The sequence below is a fragment of the Geotrypetes seraphini genome, chromosome 4 (genome assembly GCF_902459505.1).
Source record: "Geotrypetes seraphini chromosome 4, aGeoSer1.1, whole genome shotgun sequence".
NCBI classification, from domain to species: Eukaryota; Metazoa; Chordata; class Amphibia; order Gymnophiona; family Dermophiidae; genus Geotrypetes; species Geotrypetes seraphini.
In genome coordinates, this window is record NC_047087.1 from 35609916 (window position 1) to 35633310 (window position 23395).

Here is a 23395-nt window from a genome sequence, read left to right on the forward strand (position 1 = left end):
CTTTAAAATTAAAGATCAAAGTGGTAAATTGGAAACTTTCTGGTTCTGGTAATTTATACTGCCAACTGGGTCAGCACAAAAGTTTTGGTAAGCTGATGGTTTAAGAGACTAGAAAATAAAAACCTTAATTAACTTGTGAATTTTCTCTCACTGGAGACCAGTTGGACCTGATGAGAATTTCCATATTTAACCCCAAGCCTGTAAAACTGTCAGCTAAACCCCTTTGAAACTCAATATAATGCTAGGAACCTTGCCTCGATTTTAGTCACTTATAACACAATAGACAGGTAAAATCAAAGGATACCTACCTCTTCCACAAAATTACCCGAGACATCAAGGTTTAACTCTTGCAAAAGTTCCATGACACTCTGAGCTCGATTCTGTTTTAAAATATATACACAGATAAAAATGAAAAAATTTTTTTTTTTCAAACAAGTAATATAAAGAACAGCACTTACATCTAATCAAATAATACAATACAAAACATATTCCCCCCCCCTCCCTCCCACCCTCTGGATGTGTGTGAAAAACAAATAAGAATTAAAAGATTATACAATTAATCTGATTTGACAAATTCCGCTAATGGGCCCCATATTGTTTTAAATATTTTATTATGGCCCAATATTTCTGAGTTCATTTTTTCATATTTATAACATTGACACAAAGTTCCCCACCAAAAGGAAAAATTTAGCCTGTCCCAGTTCTTCCAATTCCTGGTGATCATTTGTATGGCAACCCCTGTCATAATTATAAGAAGTCTGCTTTTATACCTGTCTAATGGACTTTTAGCTTTCAACAATGTCCCACATATGACCACATCGTAGAACAATGGAATCAATGTTCCCAGTATCCTATTAATATCAAGGGACAATAAAACAACAAATGATCCAGTGTCCCTACTTAAAGATGACAATGCCAGTATCTATTAGACTTTGATTTGTCCACCTTTTGTAAACAAACTGGGGTCCAAAAAATTATATGTAGCAAAAAAAAAAAAAAAAAAATAGGTTTTTCTCATGGATGCTGACACTGTTCATCTCATTCTCCAAGTCCAAATCCGTGGCCATTAAGTGGCAGAAATCTGCTGCTTTATCTCAATGCTCCAAATGTCTTTTAGGCTTGTTTTAGGTTTTTTATTCAAATATTCATATATTAATTTGTACTACTTGGTGCCCTTGCAAATCTGTCTGGAAACATAGGCCCGGCATGCTATACTGATTTTTTAAGTTGCGCCAATCAGGGAATCCCTTCTGAATGGCCTGCTTCAACTGCAACCATTTATAAGTTTGAGACTTTGATATACTGAATGATTGTTGTAGTTGCAATAAATTTAGCATTTTCCCATTTGAGATCACATCATCTAAAGTACGTATGCCTGTCTGCAGCCAATGTTTCCAGAGGATTTTAGACTCCCCAATTTGTATCTTGGATTTTAACCATAGAGATTGATATGTGGATTGTTGTATTGGAGTAGGTATTAAATTATTAATAAATTTTAATGTAATCCAGGTGGAAAAAAGAATACTAGTGTCCTTATATATTCTAGGCAACTTAATACTCAAAATATGAGGTGACTCTCTAATATCAGCTAGTCTGGTGGATTCTCCATGAGTTCAGGAAGGATCCAATAGATACCTTGACGCAATATGAAGGCTTGATGATACCTATAAAATTTTGGAAAATTTACCCCCTCCCCCCACCCCCGCCAATTGTGATTTTTGCAAAGATACTAAAGCAATTCTAGCAGTTTTACCTAGCCAAATAATTTTGTAAGAATCCCATTCAATTTTTTATAAAAAGACCCTTGGACATAAACTGGCAGCATACTCATTTGGTAGCAAACTACAGGCAAAATCATCATTTTGATTAAAATGAAAAATAATTTAAAACATTTCTTTTGAAGCAAGTGGTTTAATCCTCTAGTTTTGGTGATGTTATATTTCTGTCTCACCACTGCGGGGTGGGGGAGGAGGGAAGGCAGGGCATTAAACTCCCCCCTAGCCCCAATACTATACAGGTTGTTATTCTTGGACAGAAGGCCATGAAAGGACCATTCTGTACTCATACACTGGATCCTACACAATCTCAACCAGAAGGCCGAGAAGTATTACCCACACCAAGGGAGTGTGTGGCGCAGGGGTTAGAACCAGAGCCTCAGCACTCTGAGGCTGTGGGTTCAAACCCCTCTCTGCTCCTTGTGACCCTGGGCAAGTCACTTAATCCCCCCATTGCCCCAGGTACACTAGATAGAGTTTGAGCCCACTGGGACAGATAGGGAAAAATGATAAAGTACCTGAATGTAAACCACTTAGGATATAAGTGGTATATAAATAATAAAAATAAATAAATACTTTAAAGATTATCTTTCAAACACATAGGGCTCTTTTTATGAAGCCGCTTTAGCGCACGCACATTTTTAGCACGCGCTAACCCCTGCGCTAGCCGAAAAACTACCGCCTGCTCAAGAGGAGGCAGTAGAGACTAGCGCTGCCGGAAAATTAGCGTGCGCGCTATTCCGCATGTTAAACCACTAACGCGGCTTCGTAAAAGGAGTCCATACTTTTTATATTTCTTCTGCTTTCTAAATATATACACAACCACTGCAGGGGTGGAAAGTCTGGCAGCCAACCTTTGGGCCCAATCAATATAATATTAAATGTTCCTTTTGGAAATTATCTCATTTATTTAAAAATATTTATAACCCACATAATCTAAAATGCACAGAGAAACAAACACAATAAAAATGAACACAAACTAAAGAACATAAGACCTGCCATCTCCGGATCAGACCTTCAGTCCAACCAGTCCGGCGATCCGCAAATGCGGAGGCCCAGCCAGGTGTACACTTGGCGTAATTTTAGTCACCCATATCCCTCTATGCCTCTCGTAAGGAGATGTGCATCTAGCTTGCTTTTAAATCCTAGAACGGTGGATTCCGCAACAACCTCCTCAGGGAGGGCATTCCATGTATCCACCACTTGTTGCGTGAAGCAGAACTTCCTGATATTTGTCCTGGACTTGTCTCCCCCTTAGCTTCAGTCCATGTCCTCTTGTCCGAGTCACATTGGACATTGCAAATAATTTTTTTTCCTGCTCTATTTTGTCGATTCCTTTCAGTATTTTGAAAGTCTCGATCATATCCCCTCGCAGTCTCCTTTTTTCAAGGGAGAACAATCCCAGTCTCTTAAGTCGTTCCTCGTATTCCAAGTTCTCCATACCTTTTATTAACTTCGTTGCTCGTCTCTGCACCCTCTCCAGCAGTTTTATATCCTTCTTCAGGTCCCTTTTATCAAGCTGCGCTAGAGGCTTTCGGCTCGATAAATGCTCCGATGCTCATAGAATTCCTATGAGCGTCAGAGCACTTACCTCGCCAACCTGCGCTAAAAATCAGTAGTGCAGCTTGATAAAGAGGGGGGGGGGGTAAGACACTAGAACCAACAACAGATATATAATAAAACTGCCACTGAATCTAATAAAATTCAATCTGCAACTTGCTAATCAATCTATGTCCTTTAAAAACCTGTTGGACTTTTAAGGACTTTTTAAATACTGTTAAGTTTTTAAATTGCTTTTAGATAAAGCAAATCGATTTTCTGTATTCCTCCAATCTAATCAGATAAAAAAAGGAAACATTCAACTGTTTTTGTGTGGCTGACCTCAATGAACGAGGTGGTTGATAAATGTGCAAACTGCTGGAAATCACCACAGAAGTACAATTCAAAATTTTAAAAATAAAAAAATGAATTTTATATTTAATTCTCCATTTGATAGGCAGTGTAGCTTCATCAAGGTAGGGGTAATATGATCAAATTTCGAAGTCTCAATAATCACACAAGCAGTAGCATTTTGAACTATTTGCAGAGACTGTAAAACATTTCTAGGCACACCTAGAAAAATCCTGTTATAGAGGGGTCATTCCATGTCAAGTGGTCCAATATTACTCAACCTCCTTCAAATTAAATAAAATTTTGTGTGAATGTTCCCTATAGCCTCAAATAAGACCATTTTCAGCTGGGTCTCTATTGGGTTTAGACCTAGAGGCGAATGTTGGTCACTCTCGGAATACTGTGCTCTGCATAACACAAAATAGCAATTTTGTCCAGCCATTACAGCCCAACGAAGCCTCCAAGAAAATTGAAATGTTGCGGATTAAAACAACCCCTGGCTAATTCGAATCAATCAGAATTTTTTAAAAAATTACAGAATATGTTCTTACCACTGGCTGCTTCTAATTTAGTGGTGGCTGGAGATTTTAATGCTGTAATGGATCCATTATTAGACAAAAAACCAAGTAAAAATATAAAATCTTTAGGTTTAGATAATTTGGTTCAAGCATGTGATTTGAAAGATATATGGCGTATTCTTCATTTTAATGATCAGGAATTTTCATTCTGTTCACAGGTTCATAAATCATTTTCAAGAATAGATTATATTTTTGTTTCAACAAATAAAGTGCAACAGGTGATTAAAGCCTCCATAGATCCTATTATTATTTCGGATCATGCGGGAGTATGGATAGAATTACAATTAGATCAATTGGAGAATGGTAGACCTCTTTGGAGATTTGATAATGCATTGCTTGTGGATGACAAATTTTTGGAAAATTTCAAAACACAAATTAACGAATTCTTTCAAATAAATTTAGTGGAGGATACATCTATTGAGAATGTATGGGATGCATTTAAAGCAACTATGAGGGGTAATATAATATCATATTCAGCTTTTGTTAGGAAACAGATTAAAATACAATATATAGAATTAGAAAAAAAAATAAAAATATTAGAAGCTAAATTGGTAAGTAAATGGGAACATGAAGTTTTACAAACTCTTTTGAAAGCAAAAGGTAAATATAATGAATTAACTTCAAAAATGATAAGAAGAGATTTGTTTTCCAAACAAACAATGTATTATGGAAATTCTAATAAGGCGGGAAGATTATTGGCAAATTATCTTAAAGCAAAAAAAAGAAGAACAAATATAAATGGAATAAAAGATGATAATGGCATAATAACAAATCAAACAAAAATAATTTTAAAACAATTTCTAAAATTTTATAAGGACCTGTATTCTTCCGAGCCTTATTTTGAGAGACAAAAAGATGGAAAAAAATTTTTAGATCTTATTAATGGACCTAAGATCCCTGATCATATAAAACGGAGTTTAGATGAACCTATATCATTAAAAGAATTAGAAACAGCATTGAGATCTCTTAGAGTTGGATCCGCTCCAGGTGGTGATGGATATACAGTAGAATTTTATAAAACATTTCAAAATGTCCTTTCCCCACATTTACTAAATTTATATCAGACACAACTTATAAAAGGTGATATTAAAGGTACTATGGCTGAATCAATAATAATTGTTTTACCTAAGCCAAATAAAGATCCTACTTTGGTTTCAAACTACAGGCCTATATCCTTGATAAATGTAGATAATAAACTTTTGGTGAAAATTTTGGCTTTGAGATTAGCCAAAGCTCTCCCACATATTATAGATATGCATCAAACGGGTTTCGTTGCTAAAAGACATTCCTCTAATAACTCTAGATTATTGTTTCATATGCTAAATTTATCAAAAAAAATGGATGAACCGGCTTTTACAGTTTCATTGGATGCAGAAAAAGCTTTTGATAGGGTAGAATGGAATTTTATGTATCAGGCTTTAGATTGGTTTGGTATTAGGTTCTGGATTTATACAAATGGTAAAAACATTGTATAGCTTCCCGATGGCAAGATTAAATATTAATAATATGATATCTGATGGTTTTCAATTGCAGAGGGGAGTTAGACAAGGTTGTCCTTTGTCTCCTTTGTTATTTGATGTTGTATTAGAACCCTTATTGTTAGCAATACAGCAAACAGGGGAGATACAGGGTATTCCATATTCAGATATGGAATATAAAATTTCGGCTTATGCTGATGATATCTTACTTTATTTGAGAAATCCAGAGTCTACCTTATCTTCTTTATTAGAATTAATTGATAAGTTTGGCAAATTTTCAGGTTATAAAATTAATTGGAATAAATCTGAAATTATACCTTTAAATATCCATTGTGTAAAAGGATTATTTGACACTTTTCCATTCATATGGAAAGAAGAAGGATTTAAATATCTTGGCATTCAAATTAAAAATACAATTGAAGATACTGTAAAAGAGAATGAAAAATATGTATTAAAAAAAGTTACGGAGTTATGTGAGCAATGGAACCCATTACATATTTCTTGGTGGGGAAGAATTCAAACTATTAAAATGATGATATTACCTGTAGTTTGCTACCAAATGAGTATGATACCTATTTTTTTTCAGGGGTCCTTTTATAAAAAGCTTAATAGTATTTTAACAAAATTTCTTTGGCTTGGTAAAACACCTAGAATAGCTTTAGTAACTTTGCAAAAATCAATTAAGGAGGGAGGGGTAAATTTTCCAAATTTCTATAGGTATCATCAAGCCTATATTCTACGTCAGGGTATGTATTGGATCCTCCCAGAACTTATGGATAATGCACCGGATTGGTTGTATTTAGAATGGCGCCTTATGTTTCCCCTAAATTTAGTTCATCTTCCAAGTATCAACATGCCTAGAAGATACAGAGAAAATAAAATATTAATAGATACTTGGAAAACGTTGAGATTTATTAGTAAATTAACACCTATCCCAATATACAAATCAACTAATCAATCTTTATGGATAAACTCCAAGATCAAAATTGGCGGAGCTCAAATCCTTTGGAAGAACTGGATTATTGCAGGCATTAGATCTTTAGATGATGTTATTTCAGAAGGTAAACTGCTGGAATTTTCACAATTGCAACATAGATTTGGTTTAAGTAAAACACAAAGTTTTAAATGGTTGCAATTGAAGCAGGCCATTCAGGATGGGTTCCCTGAATGGAAAACATTGAATAATCAATATAGTTTAAAGTTCTTATGTTTTAAAGCAGACTTCCTAGGACATCAAGCCGCATTATGGTATAAATTAATATCTGGATATTTGAATAAAAAATCAAAAAATGGTCTAAGAGACATTTGGAGCATTGAGATTAAGCATCAAATTAATGCATCTCAATGGCCACTAATTTGGTCTTGGAGAATGAGATGTACAGTGTCAGCATCTATGAGACAAACTTGGTTCTTTTTATTACATAGAGCTTTTTGGACCCCTACACGTTTACAAAAATTAGACAGTTCTAAGTCCAATAAATGCTGGCACTGTAATCTGGAACCAGGGACATTAGATCACTTACTATATCATTGTCCCTATATTAAATCTTTTTGGAATTCAATTTGGCCACAAATTAATAAATTGATGGAAAATCATATAGCAATATCATATGATACAGTATTATTTGGAATGATGATGAGAAAAAAAAGTCAAATTTCACCAGAAAATAACAAGCTTTTATTAATCATGACAGGGGTTGCCATTCAACATATAACCAATAATTGGAAAAATTATAATAACCTAAATTATACATTTTGGTGGAACACAATATGTCATATATTCAAAATGGAAAGAGTAATAGCAATACAAAGAGGGACATATATTAAATTTATAAAAATATGGGGGCCATTGACAAAATATTGTAATGAATAAATACTATGAGTTTTCTTCTTCTTTTCTTCTTTTAAATATCTTTATTATGACACACATAGAGGGGGGGTAATGAAAATGATTTCTACATAATATGGTATAGTATATTATACAATATGTAATGTATGAATTGAAAAGTAATAGAAGGGTGGGGGGAGGGAGAGGGGATAAAAAATATATTTAGAACATAATGTATTAGATATAAAAGTGTTATTGTATATTCATCAATTGTATTTTAATATGTTGTACACTTTCTGTAAAATTTAAAAATAAAAAATAATATATAAAAAAAAAAAAAAAAAATATTTCCCTGTAAAAAAAAAAAAAAACAACCCCTGGCACTAACTTCATGTGCAAAGTTTGGAATGTAACATTAGTTTGCCTCGCCTTTTATAAAAGAAATTTAGGCCCCGATTCTCCAAAGTGCGTCCCGATTGTAGGCAGCTCTAGGCATCCTACAGCTGTCTAATCAGCCAATCGGGAAGCACGTTTTATAAAAAAAAAAAATGCTCCCCAGGCAGGCCGCCTATATTTAAGGCACCTCCGGGAGCCTAAGGAGGCCCGCAAGCCTGTCTAAGGCTAGGCGGTAGCCTTAGGGTAACCCAGGCAGCCCTACGCGTCTTCCTAGCAGAGCAGGAGACGCTTCCAATATAGGCTAGCAAAATGCTGGCCTACATGGTAAGAAGACGTGGCCGCTATATTTAATCGTGGCAAGGGATCTCCCTGCCGCCATTAGTAAAACGGCCGCGGCTACGGCCGCCAGTCTCCCCTCCCCCCCCCGACGATCGCAGCAGGAGGGTGTCCAACCCCTCCTGCCAACAGAAACCCCCCCTGAAGATTGCCGGCAGGAAGGCACCCAACCTCTTCTGCTAGACCCCCCCCAAACAAAATGACCCAATCCCCCTCCCTGGACCCCCAAAAGGTCACCGGCAGGAGGGTGCCCAACCCCTCCTGCCGGACCCCCCCCCCAATGAAACCATCGCACCATCCGGCCAGCAGGCCCGCCTCCGTCCAAATGAGGCAGGCCCGCCCCTCCCCTGCCCAACCCACAGGATCCTAGGGCATCATTGGCCCAGACACCTAAGGCCCCCTTCCCAATTGCGGGTTTTGTCGGCAGGAGGGGTTGGACACCCTCCTGCTGCGATCGTCCGGAGGCGCAGGAGGGGAGACTGACAGCCGTAGCTGCAGCCGCTATACTAATCACGGCAGGGAGATCCCTTACTGCGATTAGTATAGCGGCCGTGTCTAAACAAACCTGATTCTGTAACCGGCGTCTGCAACATGGACGTCGGTTACAGAATCAGGTTTACTTTGGGCGGGATTTGTTCCGATTCTGTATCCAGGCCTTAATGTCTACTTTGACTCTTCATTGCTCCTGACCTGTATTTTGATTCAAGTCACAACTGTACCAGCAGTCATGGCACTTAACATGCACATAGGATCTGCATTAAGAGGCTTTGCAGCCAATTTGAAGCAAAGATATAATTACACAAATAAATTATATTAGTGCTTTAAACAAATTTTAACCATTTTTTGATGCAAATATCTCAAATGTACATCGTCCAATCTTTTTATTTTTTTTAATATCATTTGAAAAAGTGTCTTTTTTGCTACAAAAGCCATTCCATTTCATATTTGATCCAGCCTTGCTTTAGCCAAAGTTAGGTCTCAAATGCATGCATTATTCATATGCATATACATGCAGTGGTAAAAAAAGGGCATTTCTGGCATACTATTGTATAATATGCAAACCGGCTAGAGGTGTGAAATTGCATGGTACAGCTAAGCTTATTGGGCTTGCCATGCTAACTCAGGTTTTGATATCCACTGCTTTCACATACTCTTGTAAATGGCCCATCAAAATAGACATTTAGTTGTTGGCGATTCATTGCAAAGTTCAATAAAGGTTCCTAGATGCACATCGCCAGTTCTAATGACATTCAATGACATAGTAGCCCACGGCACAAAACCTAACTGGCCAACTTATTAGATAAATACTAAGACAATACTATTGAGTTTAACAGCAGCCCTCCCTATTGATTTTTCCCTAATTGTTCTCTTTTACTTTGCCTAATGTAGTTCTTGCCTTTTACCTTTTGTTCTTGTTTGTCTTTGTTTTTTTTTATTATTTATTTATAAATTTCAAATTAACAAATCAAGATAAATCTTGTACAGAAAGTGATTACAACAAAAGAACAAAGAGAAACCTCATAAATTTACATAGAAACCAAATTTTTTGTATAATCTCTCAAGTCCACCATTATGATCCATGATGTAAATTAAACAGAATTAACAAAGAACTATTCATTAAAGATAACTGGTACGTGGTTAACTGATGTTCAGGCGTCTAATATCTTGAAGCCCTCATTCTTTCTCCTTTTCCAGGCGGGACAAGGAGAGAAGGGCCGTCAACTGGTTTGGTTCAAAGAAAACATATTTCTGAGAATTATATTGAACTATACACTTGCAGGGATGGCGAAGATAGAAAGTTCCCCCAAGAGCCAAAACTCCAGGTTTTAATAATAGAAACTCCTTTCTACATCTTTGTGTATCTCTTGCCAAATCTGGGAACATCTGTATCTTTAAATCAAGAAACTTTTTCTCTTTATTTTTGAAGAATAGTCTCAAAAGCCAATTCTTATCCAACGTAATAACCAAGGTCACAATCAATGTAGCAGGTATTGCAACTTCTTTATCAGATAGTTCAAGTAAAGCAGATACATCAATTGGTCCCTGAGTTTTTTCTTGAAGATCCTGATTTTTATTAGGTAAATAATAGACCTGGGTGAACGGAAGTAATGAATCTTCCGATACTTCCAATATCTCCAGCAAATACCTTTTTAACATTTCTCTTGGAGTCACTGTTGAAATTCGTGGAAAATTAATCAATCTTAAATTATTATTCCTAGAGAAGTTTTCAAATGTCTCTATCTTCCTTCTTAGATTTATATTATCCTTAATTAAGGTGTCCTGAAGCAACTTGGAAGATTTAAGTTGATCTTTAATACACTGGATATCTAATTTTGATTCTCCCAAGTCTTGTTTTATCTGAAGAACTTCTTTCTCTTGAGTTTTTATTTTCCCCTCTATTTGAAGATGATTACTATTTACTGTTCTAGTCAAATTGGCAATCAAATCCCACAAAGCCTCCAGTGTGACTTCTTGGGGCTTTACAAGATTAAAAGTCTGCAAATTTAATAGTGGTAGATTAGGCTCACCAGCTAAAGGATCCTCTCCTCTCCGTTCCTCCTGTGTCGGGGTTGACCCCAGCGTTGTTATGTCCTCATGTACACTCAGGCTCTGCTGCAATCCGTGTGAGCCTGAGTCGATGTTCATCTCGCCGTTCCCTGCAGCCTCTGGGAGGGAACTCGTGCCGACTTCCGGCTGCCTCCCCACTCCCGGGGAACTGGCGGCTCGAGGGTTGGGAGGAGGGATTCTCACGTCGGAGCTCAACAAGATCTCATGAGCCCGAAGAGACGCCTCCAGTCCGTTGCCAGGAAGTGTCTCAGCCGGGGGCGATACCGACGCTCCAATGACGCCCTGCATCCGTCTTAGCAACTCCTCAATATTGCCAGAGGAGGCTAATCCGGGACGCCGTGAGGCCAAAGAGGCTCCCTTTCCCCTCCTCTTTGGCATGGTCAAAGTTCTGCAGCGTAAAACGCCAGAAGAAAAGTTTCCCGAAGGTAAGGTTTTGCGGGCAGTTGCTCAGTGCACCACGACCCCGGCCATCTTGGATCGAAAAAAAAAAAAATCGTTTGTCTTTGTTTTTAATAGTTTTTATAGTTACAGTTTGGGGACGTATTGTCATCTCAAACTTGTATTTTAGTTATTAAAGTTTGTTTTCTGTTTTTACAAATTTGTACACCGCCTAGAAGGCTGATTGGGCGGTATAAGAAATTTTAAATAAACTTGAAACTTGAAATAACAATGTGCTTTGGTTTACAAGTTAATATAGTCAAAAAAAATCTTATAATTCATTGGCCCATTAAAAAAGATACTGTGTGGGTTTCAGAGGAACATATGGTTCTTGAAGCTCCAATTACAATTTCAACAGGAAGGCAATACAGCTGTTCATGACAAATTCAAGACATTGTACTCAGGCTAGCTGCATGAACAGCATTTGACGTGATCATGAAGCACAATTTGTCTTTGAAATTGTTACTTTTTCTTATCATAATGTTCTTTGATTACTTAATTTTTCATTCCAATAAAAATTTACAGTTTTTAGAAACAAAAAAAAAAGTAGCTCACATAACGAGACCCTAACTTTGGAAGCAGTTGAGATCCTGCTCTAAGACTTTGCACATATTCATTGCATGTCCTATTGTACTTCCAGTAAAAATTTCATCAATTTCTGAGATGGTCAAGTGGGGAGGCCTAGACAACTTGACATGGTATGGCTCAATAGTCAAAAAATGGAGACACAGCTCTACTTGGGGAAAAAAAGATGGTAAAAGGAACCATTTTTAAAATATATAATCACTCAGTTTTCAAGTTACAGTATAAAATCAGCCAGGACCCTTAAAAAGTAAATGATGGCCTCATGTATTACTACTATGACAGTATTTTAATTATACATCCACGTTTGGACTAAAAGGATAAAAATAATTGATTTCTGCATAATCATCCATTCATCAAGAAGAGTTATCACTCACACATCATCAGAAACAATTAAATTTAAACTCCACACTTTTTTTTTCTAAATAAAGACAATTAAACCCCCTGACATTATCATCAAATAGTTCAATTGAATGAGCTGACTAGAGCTATTCAGTACAACCCCTCAATGTATGTGTACAATTATATATTGGTTTACTGTACCTTTCCAATACTGCTTCTCTGAAGAAAAAAGCTAAGAAAAAGCAGAGAGGAGGAGAGAGAAATCAGATTCCAGTAAATAATTGATGGCTTAAATTTCATTAAATATTTCCATGAGAACCATCATGTAAAGCATGCCTTCACAAGAATTGAGAACCTGCAAGATTCAACACATTTTAACTGAGAATTACATTTTATTAAAAAAAAAAAAAAACTGTGATCACAATAATTATAGCATTTAGTAGAACTGGAAACCAAATCTAAAATCTTTATCTAAAAAAAAAAATGTTATCACACGATTCCCCCTCCACTACTCTGGCAAAGGGAAAGATCTTAGGGCTAGATTCTCAAAAATTTGCGTTAAAAACCGATGGGCTGCTGTCTCAGCCGTTATTGTAGTGATTTAAAAAAAGCAAGTCATTCTCCAAAAAAACACTCATGCAAATGAGGCTGGCAAAGAGTAGCAAATATTCACTAAATTTGCATGTGCCCATTGCTGGTGATAGCAAGCAGGCCTGCCTCTTCAAAATGGTGGTCCTTCCCCTCCCAGTCACTGCTGCCCTGGATTGGTAGCATGGAATATTGTTACTCTTTGGGTTTTTGCCATGTACTAGTGACCACCACGAGGAGGGGCTACTAGGATATTCTTATACAGTGGTACCTCGGTTTACGAGTGCACCGGTTTGCGAGTGTTTTGCAAGACGAGCAAAACATTCGCAAAATTGGCACTTCAGAAACTGAGCGTGCCTCGATTTGCGAGCGGCGCTCCCACGATCCAGCACCCTCCCACCACGATTGGGCATCACCCCCCCCTTCTTACTGTTATCTGGGCCTGGGCACTGGCACCAGCATGTCCTGTGCGTTGGTGCCGGTGCCCAATCGAGAACTGGCATTGCTCCCCCCGAAGGCCCCCCCTGCGATCCAGCACCCTGCCCCCCGCAATTGGGCATCTCCCGTCGCTTCTTACTGTCATCTGGGCCTGGGCACCGGCATGTCCTGTGCGTTGGTGCCGGTGCCCGAAAATCGGCCTCCTCTTCTTGCTGGGCCTTGAGCATCTGCGCATGCTCAAGGCCTGCGAGTTCACACTCTCTCCGAGATTCTCAGAGATCTCGGAGAGAACGTGAACTCGCAGGCCTTGAGCATGCGTAGATGCTCAAGGCCCAGCAAGAAGAGGAGGCCGATTTTCGGGCACCGGCACCAACGCACAGGACATGCCGGTGCCCAGGCCCAGATGACAGTAAGAAGCGGCGGGAGATGCCCAATTGCGGGGGGCAGGGTGCCGGATCGCAGGGGGGGGGCCTTCGGGGGGAGCAATGCCAGTTCTCGTGGGGGGGAACAGAGCAGCGCCGCTGGCCTCGGGGGGTGGGAACGTATCAAAGCGAGTTTCCATTATTTCCTGGGGAAACTTGCTTTGATAAACGAGCATTTTGGATTACGAGCATGCTCTTGGAACAGATTATGCTCGTAATCCAAGGTACCACTGTATATCATTGTATTTTTCAGTGAGGACTGTCCCTTTTTCTGCTGCATCATTAACAACAGTCAGTTTGGATGGCCAATTCCAAAGTTCCTTGAAAACTGGATTGATTGCCAGTTCACTCTATGGGATGTTTCTTCAGGAATATTTTCGCTTTTGTTGATTCTCTTTCAACCAGGAGATCAAAAAACGACTGAGTTCTCTGTGTTACAAAACTTTCAAAGGTCACAGGTTCCGTTTCATTTATACGCATGAGTCATTGTGAAATGTCTAGCAATGGTGGACGCTGTAAGTTATGCACCATTCATATTTTTTTTTTTGGTGCGATTCTGTCATTAAAAAAAAAAAAAGGCAAGTGCTGCTAAATGCTTGGATAGAAATCATAGAAGTCTGGAAATGGCTGTGAGCACTTTGCAACAGTTTTATTCGGATGTGTGTTGAGAGTAGACAGCAGTTCAATGTCATTGAATGGAACCCTAATTCCCATTGGTGCTTCATTCCACTATCTAACATACACAAGACTGACAAACAAATGGAAGTCAGTTACATTTCTTCATTCTGTCTATCACCTTCTCATTAACGAGTTCTATATTTCTTTAGGAACAAATATTTTTTGCGTAGTTTCTTAACGTCAAGAGTCTATGCATTGTGTTGGTATTCTGGCTCGATCCCATATCGTCATTGCTGACTCACATGCCAACTTATAGCTTTCCAGTAAAGGTTTGCCTTCGTCATAGTGATGAAAATTGACCAGTCAAAGAACATCCAGTCCATGTGGCAGTCTAGCAGCTGACAGACTGACTTCCCAAGGAGCAAGTTTTCGGGTGCAGATCGCAAACCAGACAATGCCATACAAACTAATTATGCGCAATCAACTAAATACACAACACACAAGCAAACAGTGCATGCTGGGGGTAACCTCTAAATATTGTCTATCAAGCTGAAATTTGACACACGAGTAAGATATACCAAGTAGACAAAAATAAACTTTGTGGAGATAAGATTGGACAAAGTTGATTTTTTTTGCATACTACCATGGACCACCCTACTGCGCATCCTCCCCCTCCAGATCAACTTTCTCGACCCTCTTCAACTCCCACCGAATTTTCTTCCTTCTCTGAAATCATGAAGGAAGAAACCGGACAACCTCTGTCCTCAGCTAAGTCCCTAATGGGAATTACAAATCTAAGGTATGTTCCTATAAGATTTTGGAACATTTCTGTACTTCTTAATCACCATGCAAAGTAAAACTCCATTATACTTAAGTGTATTTCAAAAAGTTATGTATTTTTCTATAATTCAGAATTATTTAAAAAAGCTCATGTCGCCTGTTCTCTCGAACATCAGCAGTGCTGCAACATTGTCCCTTCTTCCTCCATCAAAAGCATCATAAGTCCCTCCAAGAAGAAAATACTGATGGAAATCTGAGACACAGAAGGCAGAAATCTACACTTACTTGTTTCCAACATCCTCTCCACTAACTTGATTCCCATCCACAATTGTAAATGAGCCAATACCTGGGAAAAAGCATGAAATGGATTAGTCAAGAGCAAAAATATGTTTAGAGTTTGTTATTTAAATAGAACAGAAAAAATGTGTGTGCCACTCAAAGGTTTTTAGAAGCCAAGGCAAAAAAATAAGCTCATAATATTATAAATGGTGCCTTAAGGTAGGTACCAGTAGGGTGCCTACCAGCACCTAACTTAAGCGAAAAACGAATAATATCATTTTAAAAAAAATGTAGGCACTTACCGCACCTAAAAAAAAAAAATGGTGCCTGCATTGAAGCTATGAAGGCACTTTACAATGCCTAATGCAACCATAGGCGTGGCTAATGCTGGAAGCAGCATTAGACATCATAAAGTGCCTCCGTAGCTGCAATTCACGTGAAAAGGTAGGCACCAGAAATGTAGACCTTGAAAATCCTGGCCTACATTTCCAGCACCTACCTTTCATGAAGCTGCAAGTCTATAAACGGCACCGTTGCGTGATTGACAGGTGATCGGCAGAAGACGACAGCGCCATCTATAGAATCCAGGTCTAAGTAAATACAATTATTTCTCCTTGTTAAATTTGTTGCTTTTTCTGTACTGTTTTCTTTTCATTCATGTTATTTTGTCTATTTTTCTTTCTAAATTGTTGTGTTTTGCTCTTGCTTTGGAATTTTTTTTCCAATTTTCCTTTCTTCCTTGCCTATAAGTGCTATCATGCACCTAACAGCAAAAAAAAAAAGAAAAGTCGGACAGGCTAATAAATTCTGAATTAGAACATGCTCATCCCACACACTAAATATTTTTTTGGTATTTTTTGAGTTGCATGTCAGGTCAGAAAGTAGATGTTCCTGTGCTAAGCAATTAGCACATCTACATTATTGTATGCTAAATAGTTAGCACTTGGTTACTGTGGGAGCCCCTATTGCCTACAGCGCTGCTCCCACAGTCTTTTTTTTTTAAATGGCTGTGTGTATTTTGAGGTATATACTCGTACTTCTGTGAATTTTTATGTGCATTTTTGTGACATTTCAGTGCATTGGTAAGTTGCTTTATGGTTATCTCCTGAGGAAATTCTGCTCGACTGTGCAACACAGAATTTGAACAGCATTCCCCAACCCCGCAGAAGGCACAGAGATGTAATGTAATGTAATTTATTTCTTATATACCGCTAAACTCCGTTAGGATTCTAAGCAGTTTACAGAAAAATAGACAATAGGGTGCATTAAAATTATAAGTAAAATAGGTACTTAGAAATTCCCTTACTGTTCCGAAGGCTCACAATCTAACTAAAGTACCTGGAAAAATGACAATTAGTAGAGTAATGAAGAAATAAAATAGAGAATAGATGAGAAAAATAAGAAAATAAACATTCTAATAAGACTACAATGATCTAAAGGACTTTGAAAGGTTGAAAATAGAGGGAAGATAAGAATAGATGCAGAGGGAGAACCGTTGAAGCAATAGAATTCTGGGGAAATCTGCCTGGCTGTGCACAATTCTGTGGAAGCTGCCAGCATCAGCTGTTCTCTCCCCGTCCCCTACAGAAGTCATGTAGTGCTGTGGCAAGAGGAGGCCGAGGAAATGAACCGCTGCACATCAGGTCACTTCCTCTTCCTCTGCTAGCTTAGATCCAACTGTGGTTGTAACCACACAAGCCTCTGTATAGCCCCATGGTTCCCAAACACAATCAACTCTAAGCCAGCGGAGGAGGAGGAGGATGAAGTGGATTCACTAGAGGTAAGCCTTGTAAAATAAATCTGATCGATTCCTTTGACTGGATGACCAGAGAACTGGATAGAGAGAGTGCGCTAGATGTGGTGTATCTAGATTTTAGCAAAGGCTTTAACAATATTCTACACAGACATCTAATAAATTAACTCAGTGCCCTCGGGATGGTCCCCAAAGTGATGGGCTGGGTCAGGAACTGGCTAAGTGAAAGGCGACAGAGGGTAGTGGTCAATGGAGATCGATCTAAGAAAAGGGATGTTACCAGTGGTGTGCCTCAAGGTTTGGCTCTTGGGTCTGTTCTTTTTAATATTTTTGTAAGCAAGATTGCTGAAGGGCTGTCAGATAAGATTTGCCTCTTTGCAGATGATACCAAAATCTGCAATAAAGTAGACACCCCAGATGGTGTGAATAACATGAGGAAGGACCTAGCGAAGCTTGAAAAATGGTCTGAAATTTGGCAGCTAAGATTAATGCTAAGAAATGCAAGGTCTTGCATTTGGGCTGCAATAACTCGAGGACACGGTACAGTTTAGGGGATGAAGAACTTTTGTGTACAAAAGAAGAACGGGACTTGGGTGTGATTGTATGTAATGATCTTCAGGTGGCCAAACAAGTTGAAAAGGTGACAGTGAAAGCTAGAAGGATGTTAGTGTGCATAGGAAGACTGCACCTTCAAAAAGATATAAAAAGGATGGAGTCTTTCCAGAAGAAGGCTACTAAAATGATGCATGGTCTTCATTATAAGGCGTATGAGAACAGACTTAACGATCTCAATATGGATACTTTGGAAGAAAGGTGAGATATGATAGAATCGTTTAAATATCTACGTGGCGTAAATGCACATGAGGCAAGACTCTTTCATTTGAATAAGAAGGCATAGGATGAAGTTAGAGATGATAGGCTCAGGAGTAATCTAAGGAAATACATTTTTACAGAAAGGGTGGTAAATGCATGGAATAGTCTCCCGGTAGAGGTGGTGGAGACAAAGATTGTGCCTGAATTCAAGAAAGCATGGGACAGGCACATGGGATCTCTTAGGGAGAGCAGGATGCTGCGGATGGGCAGACTGGATGAGCCATTTGGCCTTTATCTGCCATCAGGTTTAAAAAAAAAAAAAAAAGATGTGCCACATGATCTTGGTTGTGGGGGAGGGAGAGAGAGAACAGCTAAAGCTGGCTGAGTATGCCTGTGGGAAGGAAGCAGAGAAAGATGAGCATCATGAGAAGGGGGAGAGGCAGGCATAGCAAGTCGGGCCATGGGGAGGGGAAGGTGATGGGCAGAATAAGTTAAATGTGCTTTGAGGAAGGATGGGGGCAGAGCAGGGTAAGTGTGTCAAAGTGAGGATGAGAGGGGAACAAGTAAGGTAAGTGTGCCATGGGGAGGGTGGCAGGGGCAGCAAAAGCTATGGGGGTAAGAGAAAATAAAGTTTAAGGATGTGCCATGGGAAGGATAAGAGAGATTGAATAATAGCTGGGGCGACGAGGAGGAAAGAATATAAAATATGCCTGAGGTGGGGGAGGCAGAATGAGAGGTGTGGGTATTACATGCAGGAAAAGACTTTGGGGGCAGAACTAGAGGGCTTAATGGGAGTTAGAAACAGTTCAAGCAAGTGATGGAACTCTAGGGAGGTTGAAGCCTGAGAAAGAAAAAGGCAGGAAGAAATTTTAGGCCTAAAGAGAAAATTCTGTGTAAAAACAGCAAAAAATAAACAACGCAGAATTTTTAAAATTTTGTGCACAGAATTTCCCCAGGAGTAATAGTTAAACTGATAAGTGGTTCTATAAATAAACTTTAAAAATATGAATGACTGTGTGCTAATGGCAACATTGGCATATGATCATTAATGAAATATACAGGAAAATGGGATTTTTATGGCCATGATAAAAGTGGCCTTAGCATGTGGAAAAGACTCAAGTAAGGGCATGCTAAGGCCAGTTTGACCCACAAATTTGTTAAAGGACCCCTTAATTTGTTCTATCCCATTTTTATTTTATTTATGTAGTTGTTTTGAGTTTTTTTGCTTTTCTCACCTTTTCTTTACTACAGGAGGCAGGAAGCAGTCCTACTCTAGACACAACTCAGATTCACTGCACTGACAATTCCTTGGATTGCTGCAATGGTTCCTTCTGCACACGGAGCCAAAAGAACAGTTCTTGTCAAGACTGGACCCCTTGCAGATCCTGAGCCTCAACCAACATCAAGCACAATCAATATTCGTGAGATCAATTTCCATATGCTGCCTCCTTGGAATGCAAATCTAGCTCATGCATATTCATTGTGGATATCCTGAAAACCTGACTGGCTTGGGTTCCCCCTAGCACAGGTTTGGGAATGAGTGTTCTACATGGAACAACCCCTCACCCACCCCTTTTATGAAGCTGTGTTAGGCTTTTTTTTTTATCTCTAGCCCTGGCAGTAAAAGCTCCAACATTTACAGAATTCCTGAGCGTCGGAGCTTTTACTGCCATGGCTGGCGATACAGTACCCTAACATGGCTTCATAAAAGGGGGGGGGAAGTTAAACACAACATTTTCTTCAATGTCCAATGTGACACAGACAAGAGGACAGGGACTGAAGCTAAGGGGGAACAAGTCCACGACAAATATCAGGAATTTCTGCTTCACGCAACGAGTGGTGGACACCTGGAATGCTCTCCCAGAGGAGGATATTGCGGAATCCACTGTTCTAGGATTTAAAAGCAAACTAGATGCACATCTCCTTACGAGAGGCATAGAGGGATACGGGTGACTAAAATTACACTAGGTGTACACCTGGCTGGGCCTCCATATGTGCGGATCGCCGGACTTGATGAACCAAAAGTCTGATCCGGAGATGGCCAATTCTTATGTTCAGAATGTCATACATAATTACCATTTTTAATATTTACAGATTCAAAGTAAGATTGTAAATATCCTTAAAAATCAGGCTTTTTAAAGTCTCCTCTGGCAAAAATAACAGTTTTCAAATGTTTCCCATATATAGCTAAAATTCTTTCTATTATTTCTCTTTTTAGAATTCTTCTAGCTCAGCAATCTCTTAACTGTCCTTGCATGAACTGCCCCACAGATATTCAATAATAAGTCCCACATAACCTGAAGGCATTATCTAGCCCCCTTGCTTAATGGTTGGAAAAGTGTTATTTTCTTCCAGTGCTTAAATCATTTTTTTTCAAATGCATCCTGTGTGGTTGAGGCCAAACAGTTCAATTTTCATTTCATCAGTCCAAAGCACTTTGTTTCAAAAGTTTCGTTCATATCAAGATTTTCTTTTGCAACTCTCCCATCAATAATGATCTATAAGTTCTGATTTGCGTATCTGGCCAACTTTAGGGCAGTGGTATCAGAATTTTCTTGGACTTCAAAATCTTGTATCGCATTTGCCAACCCAGTGCAAAAAACAGCTCACCTTGTGGTTTTCTGCACGATCGCTCATTCCCCCGATCCGACCTTGCAAATAAGATCATTATTAAAATGCCATGTAAAGTAGAAGAGCGACTGATGCTCTAATATGGCTTCCTGATGCACTAAAAAAAAGTGATCGCTTTTAGTGATCCAAAAAAAGTGACTGATCAAGACCAGTTGCTTACCTGTTTAGCCCATTAGAAAAAAAAGCACATATCTTCTCCACCAATGATGGCCCTCCCTGATGAACTGAACCCCCCCTCCCAAGTGGCCAATCAGGGTCTTAGGCTCCTCCCCATGCATCACAATGTACCAAGGAGGGAAGGCCCGCCTTTTAGGATCAGCAGGACTTGAAGGAGGAAGGACCTGAGAAATATGTTTGTATTTGTATAGAATTACCTGGTAGTACCAAATTTTTTAGGATTTCTGTTCCTGTGGCTGTTGCATTTATCAAACATACATGAGATGATTCTAAAGCTTCTTGTCCATGATCACCCCAAAGCCTAAAAAAATAAAATAAAAGAAATCAAATCAGCAAGCTGACTGAGGCAGATAGTAATAGTTTGCCAGTGATAAAATGTTTGCAGACACATATGCTTTCTGCTCAATACAACACAAGCTACGATACATTCAGCTCTGTTTAAATTCTAGGAAACAAAGATATACAGTGTTCTCCCGGTTGTTCCCGGTCGGCGGTTCCAGTCATTCGCGGTATTTTCGGACCGCAAACCACCAACAAGGACAGGGCAGCGGGAGAGGCAGGAGAGAGCAGCCTGAGCACCGCGAGTGCAGGAAATCACTCGTGGTTCGCTCCGACCCTCTTCTTTCACGAAGTTGGGCCTTATCCAATCAGGAGCTGCTTTGACACGCAGCTCCTGATTGGATAAAGCCTGACTTCATGCAGGAAGAGGCGGTCAGAGTGAACTGTGAGTGATTTCCTGCACTCGCGGCGCTCCGGCTCCTCTCCTGCTGCCCTCTTCAGGCTCCCCCATGAAAAACCGTATTCATGGTTTTTCGAGGAACCCCCGCGAATCTCAGGGGAGCACTGTATTCTTTTTTTGTTTAATCTTGTACCGGACCATGGTGCGCCCTCACCTGGAGTACTGCGTCCAGCACTGATCGCCGTACATGAAGAAGGAAACGGTACTGCTCGAAAGGGTCCAGAGTAGAGCGACTAAGATGGCTGGAGGAGTTGCCGTACAATGAAAGATTAGAGAAACTGGGCCTCTTCTTCCTCGAATAGAGGAGATTGAGAGGGGACATGATCGAAGCATTCAAGGTACTGAAGGGGATAGACTTAGTAGACAAGGACAGGTTGTTCACCCTCTCCAAGGTAGGGAGAACGAGAGGGCACTCTCTAAAATTGAAAGGGGATAGATTCCGTACGAACATAAGGAAGTTCTTCTTCACCCAGAGTGGTAGGAAATTGGAACGCTCTTCCAGAATCTGTCATAGGGGAAAACACCTCCAGGGATTCAAGACAAAGTTAGACAAGTTCCTACTGAACCAGAACTTACGCAAGTAGGATAGTCTCAGTTAGGGTGCTGGTCTTTGATCTAAGGGCCGCCGCGTGAGCATGATGGACCACTGGTCTGACCCAGCAGCGGCAATTCTTATGTTCTAATTAGCATCAATTGTTAGGTGTCAACTGCCAATTGTGAGCACTGATTAGGCTGTTAAATTAAAACTGTGCATGCAACTTGGGTCACAGTATTGTATACAGAATCCGGGGCTCAGTGCTTAAGCATTCATTTCTCCTGTATTTTAGAACAGCCTCTACCATCAGCAGATTTTGTTCTACAATACATATGAAACTTGAGACAAACTCAATCCCGACTTCTCTGTCCTTTCTAACATGGAGGCCTTGTGAATTTATAGGTACCAGGCCACGGATGTTAACACTGGTCACACAAACCGCGTGTCCCAAGGGCAACCGCGTATCGCTTGAACGCGAGTCCCCTACGCCCAGGCCTGCGCGCTTACGGGAACCAGGCGGAAAGCTCACCGCCTCGGCCCCGAAGGCCATTTCCCACGCCTGCAACGAAAACCGCACACGCGGCAGCGGAGATACAAGCCTCCCCGGCAAGGAGGCTCGCCAGCAGGGGCTGGATGTCAAGAGCTGCCGGTCGCTGCCTCCGCTCCCCACTATACGGAAGGAAGCGCGAGACAGTGCGATCCCCGCCGCCCCAGCAGCACTTTCGCAAACGGCACCAGCGACTTTCAGAAAACCGAAGCCTCTGGGGCTGCTGTTGCCTGTCGGTACCCGTACCTCCCCCCCCCCGGCTGCAATGCGGCTCTTTACCTCAGCTGCCGGTCGTATTTCTGCTCCTTAATGACTTTCTCCTGGGCCATCGCCGCCGCCATGAAACCTCTCCGCTTCTTTCCCACCGCACATTCGCCGGACTGCGCCCGGGACGGCCGATAGAGGGCGCTCCAGACGATGAGTTCTCAGCGGAAACCTTGGCCCATAGAGACTGCCGGTAGGAATTCACAGCGCTGTAGTTACTCCCAGACTGGGGAACGGCACGGAGGGCAAACTTTGTCCTTCCATTTATCCCTGCAGGCTCCGGCCACTTTTCATGTTATATTTACATTTTTTTAAAATAAGTCTTTATTAATTTTCAATCTTTGACAACGCATTACAAATAATATAACATAAAAAGATTACATAAAATGCACCATTCTCACACAAATATTAAAGAAAACAATCATTTTACCCACCTTTCTCCCAATTATTTATATACCAAATCATATTATGTATTACATTAATTACAACATTATAATTAAATAATTTTAAATCTTAAAATAAAAATCCCTCCCTCCCTTTCCCCCACCCTGAATGTGCAAGGAAATCTAAAAAATAAAAGATACGTTACCATTTTTGTAT

At 39.9% G+C, this 23395-nt stretch overlaps 1 protein-coding gene across 1 annotated transcript in view; it reads right to left on the minus strand.

Annotated features, from left to right (window-relative positions):
- The window catches only part of NAE1 (NEDD8 activating enzyme E1 subunit 1), a 107801-nt gene extending 84778 nt beyond the window's left edge, over positions 1-23023 (minus strand). Inside the window, exons 1-5 of the mRNA XM_033941031.1 lie at positions 22811-23023; positions 20908-21011; positions 15343-15403; positions 12413-12443; positions 309-380 (exon numbers count right to left, since the gene is read on the minus strand). Of these exons, the coding sequence (XP_033796922.1) occupies positions 309-380; positions 12413-12443; positions 15343-15403; positions 20908-21011; positions 22811-22872 (330 nt within the window). The 5' untranslated portion in view covers positions 22873-23023. The remainder of the gene's footprint in view (positions 1-308; positions 381-12412; positions 12444-15342; positions 15404-20907; positions 21012-22810) is intronic.
- Between the last annotated feature and the right edge of the window lie 372 nt (positions 23024-23395).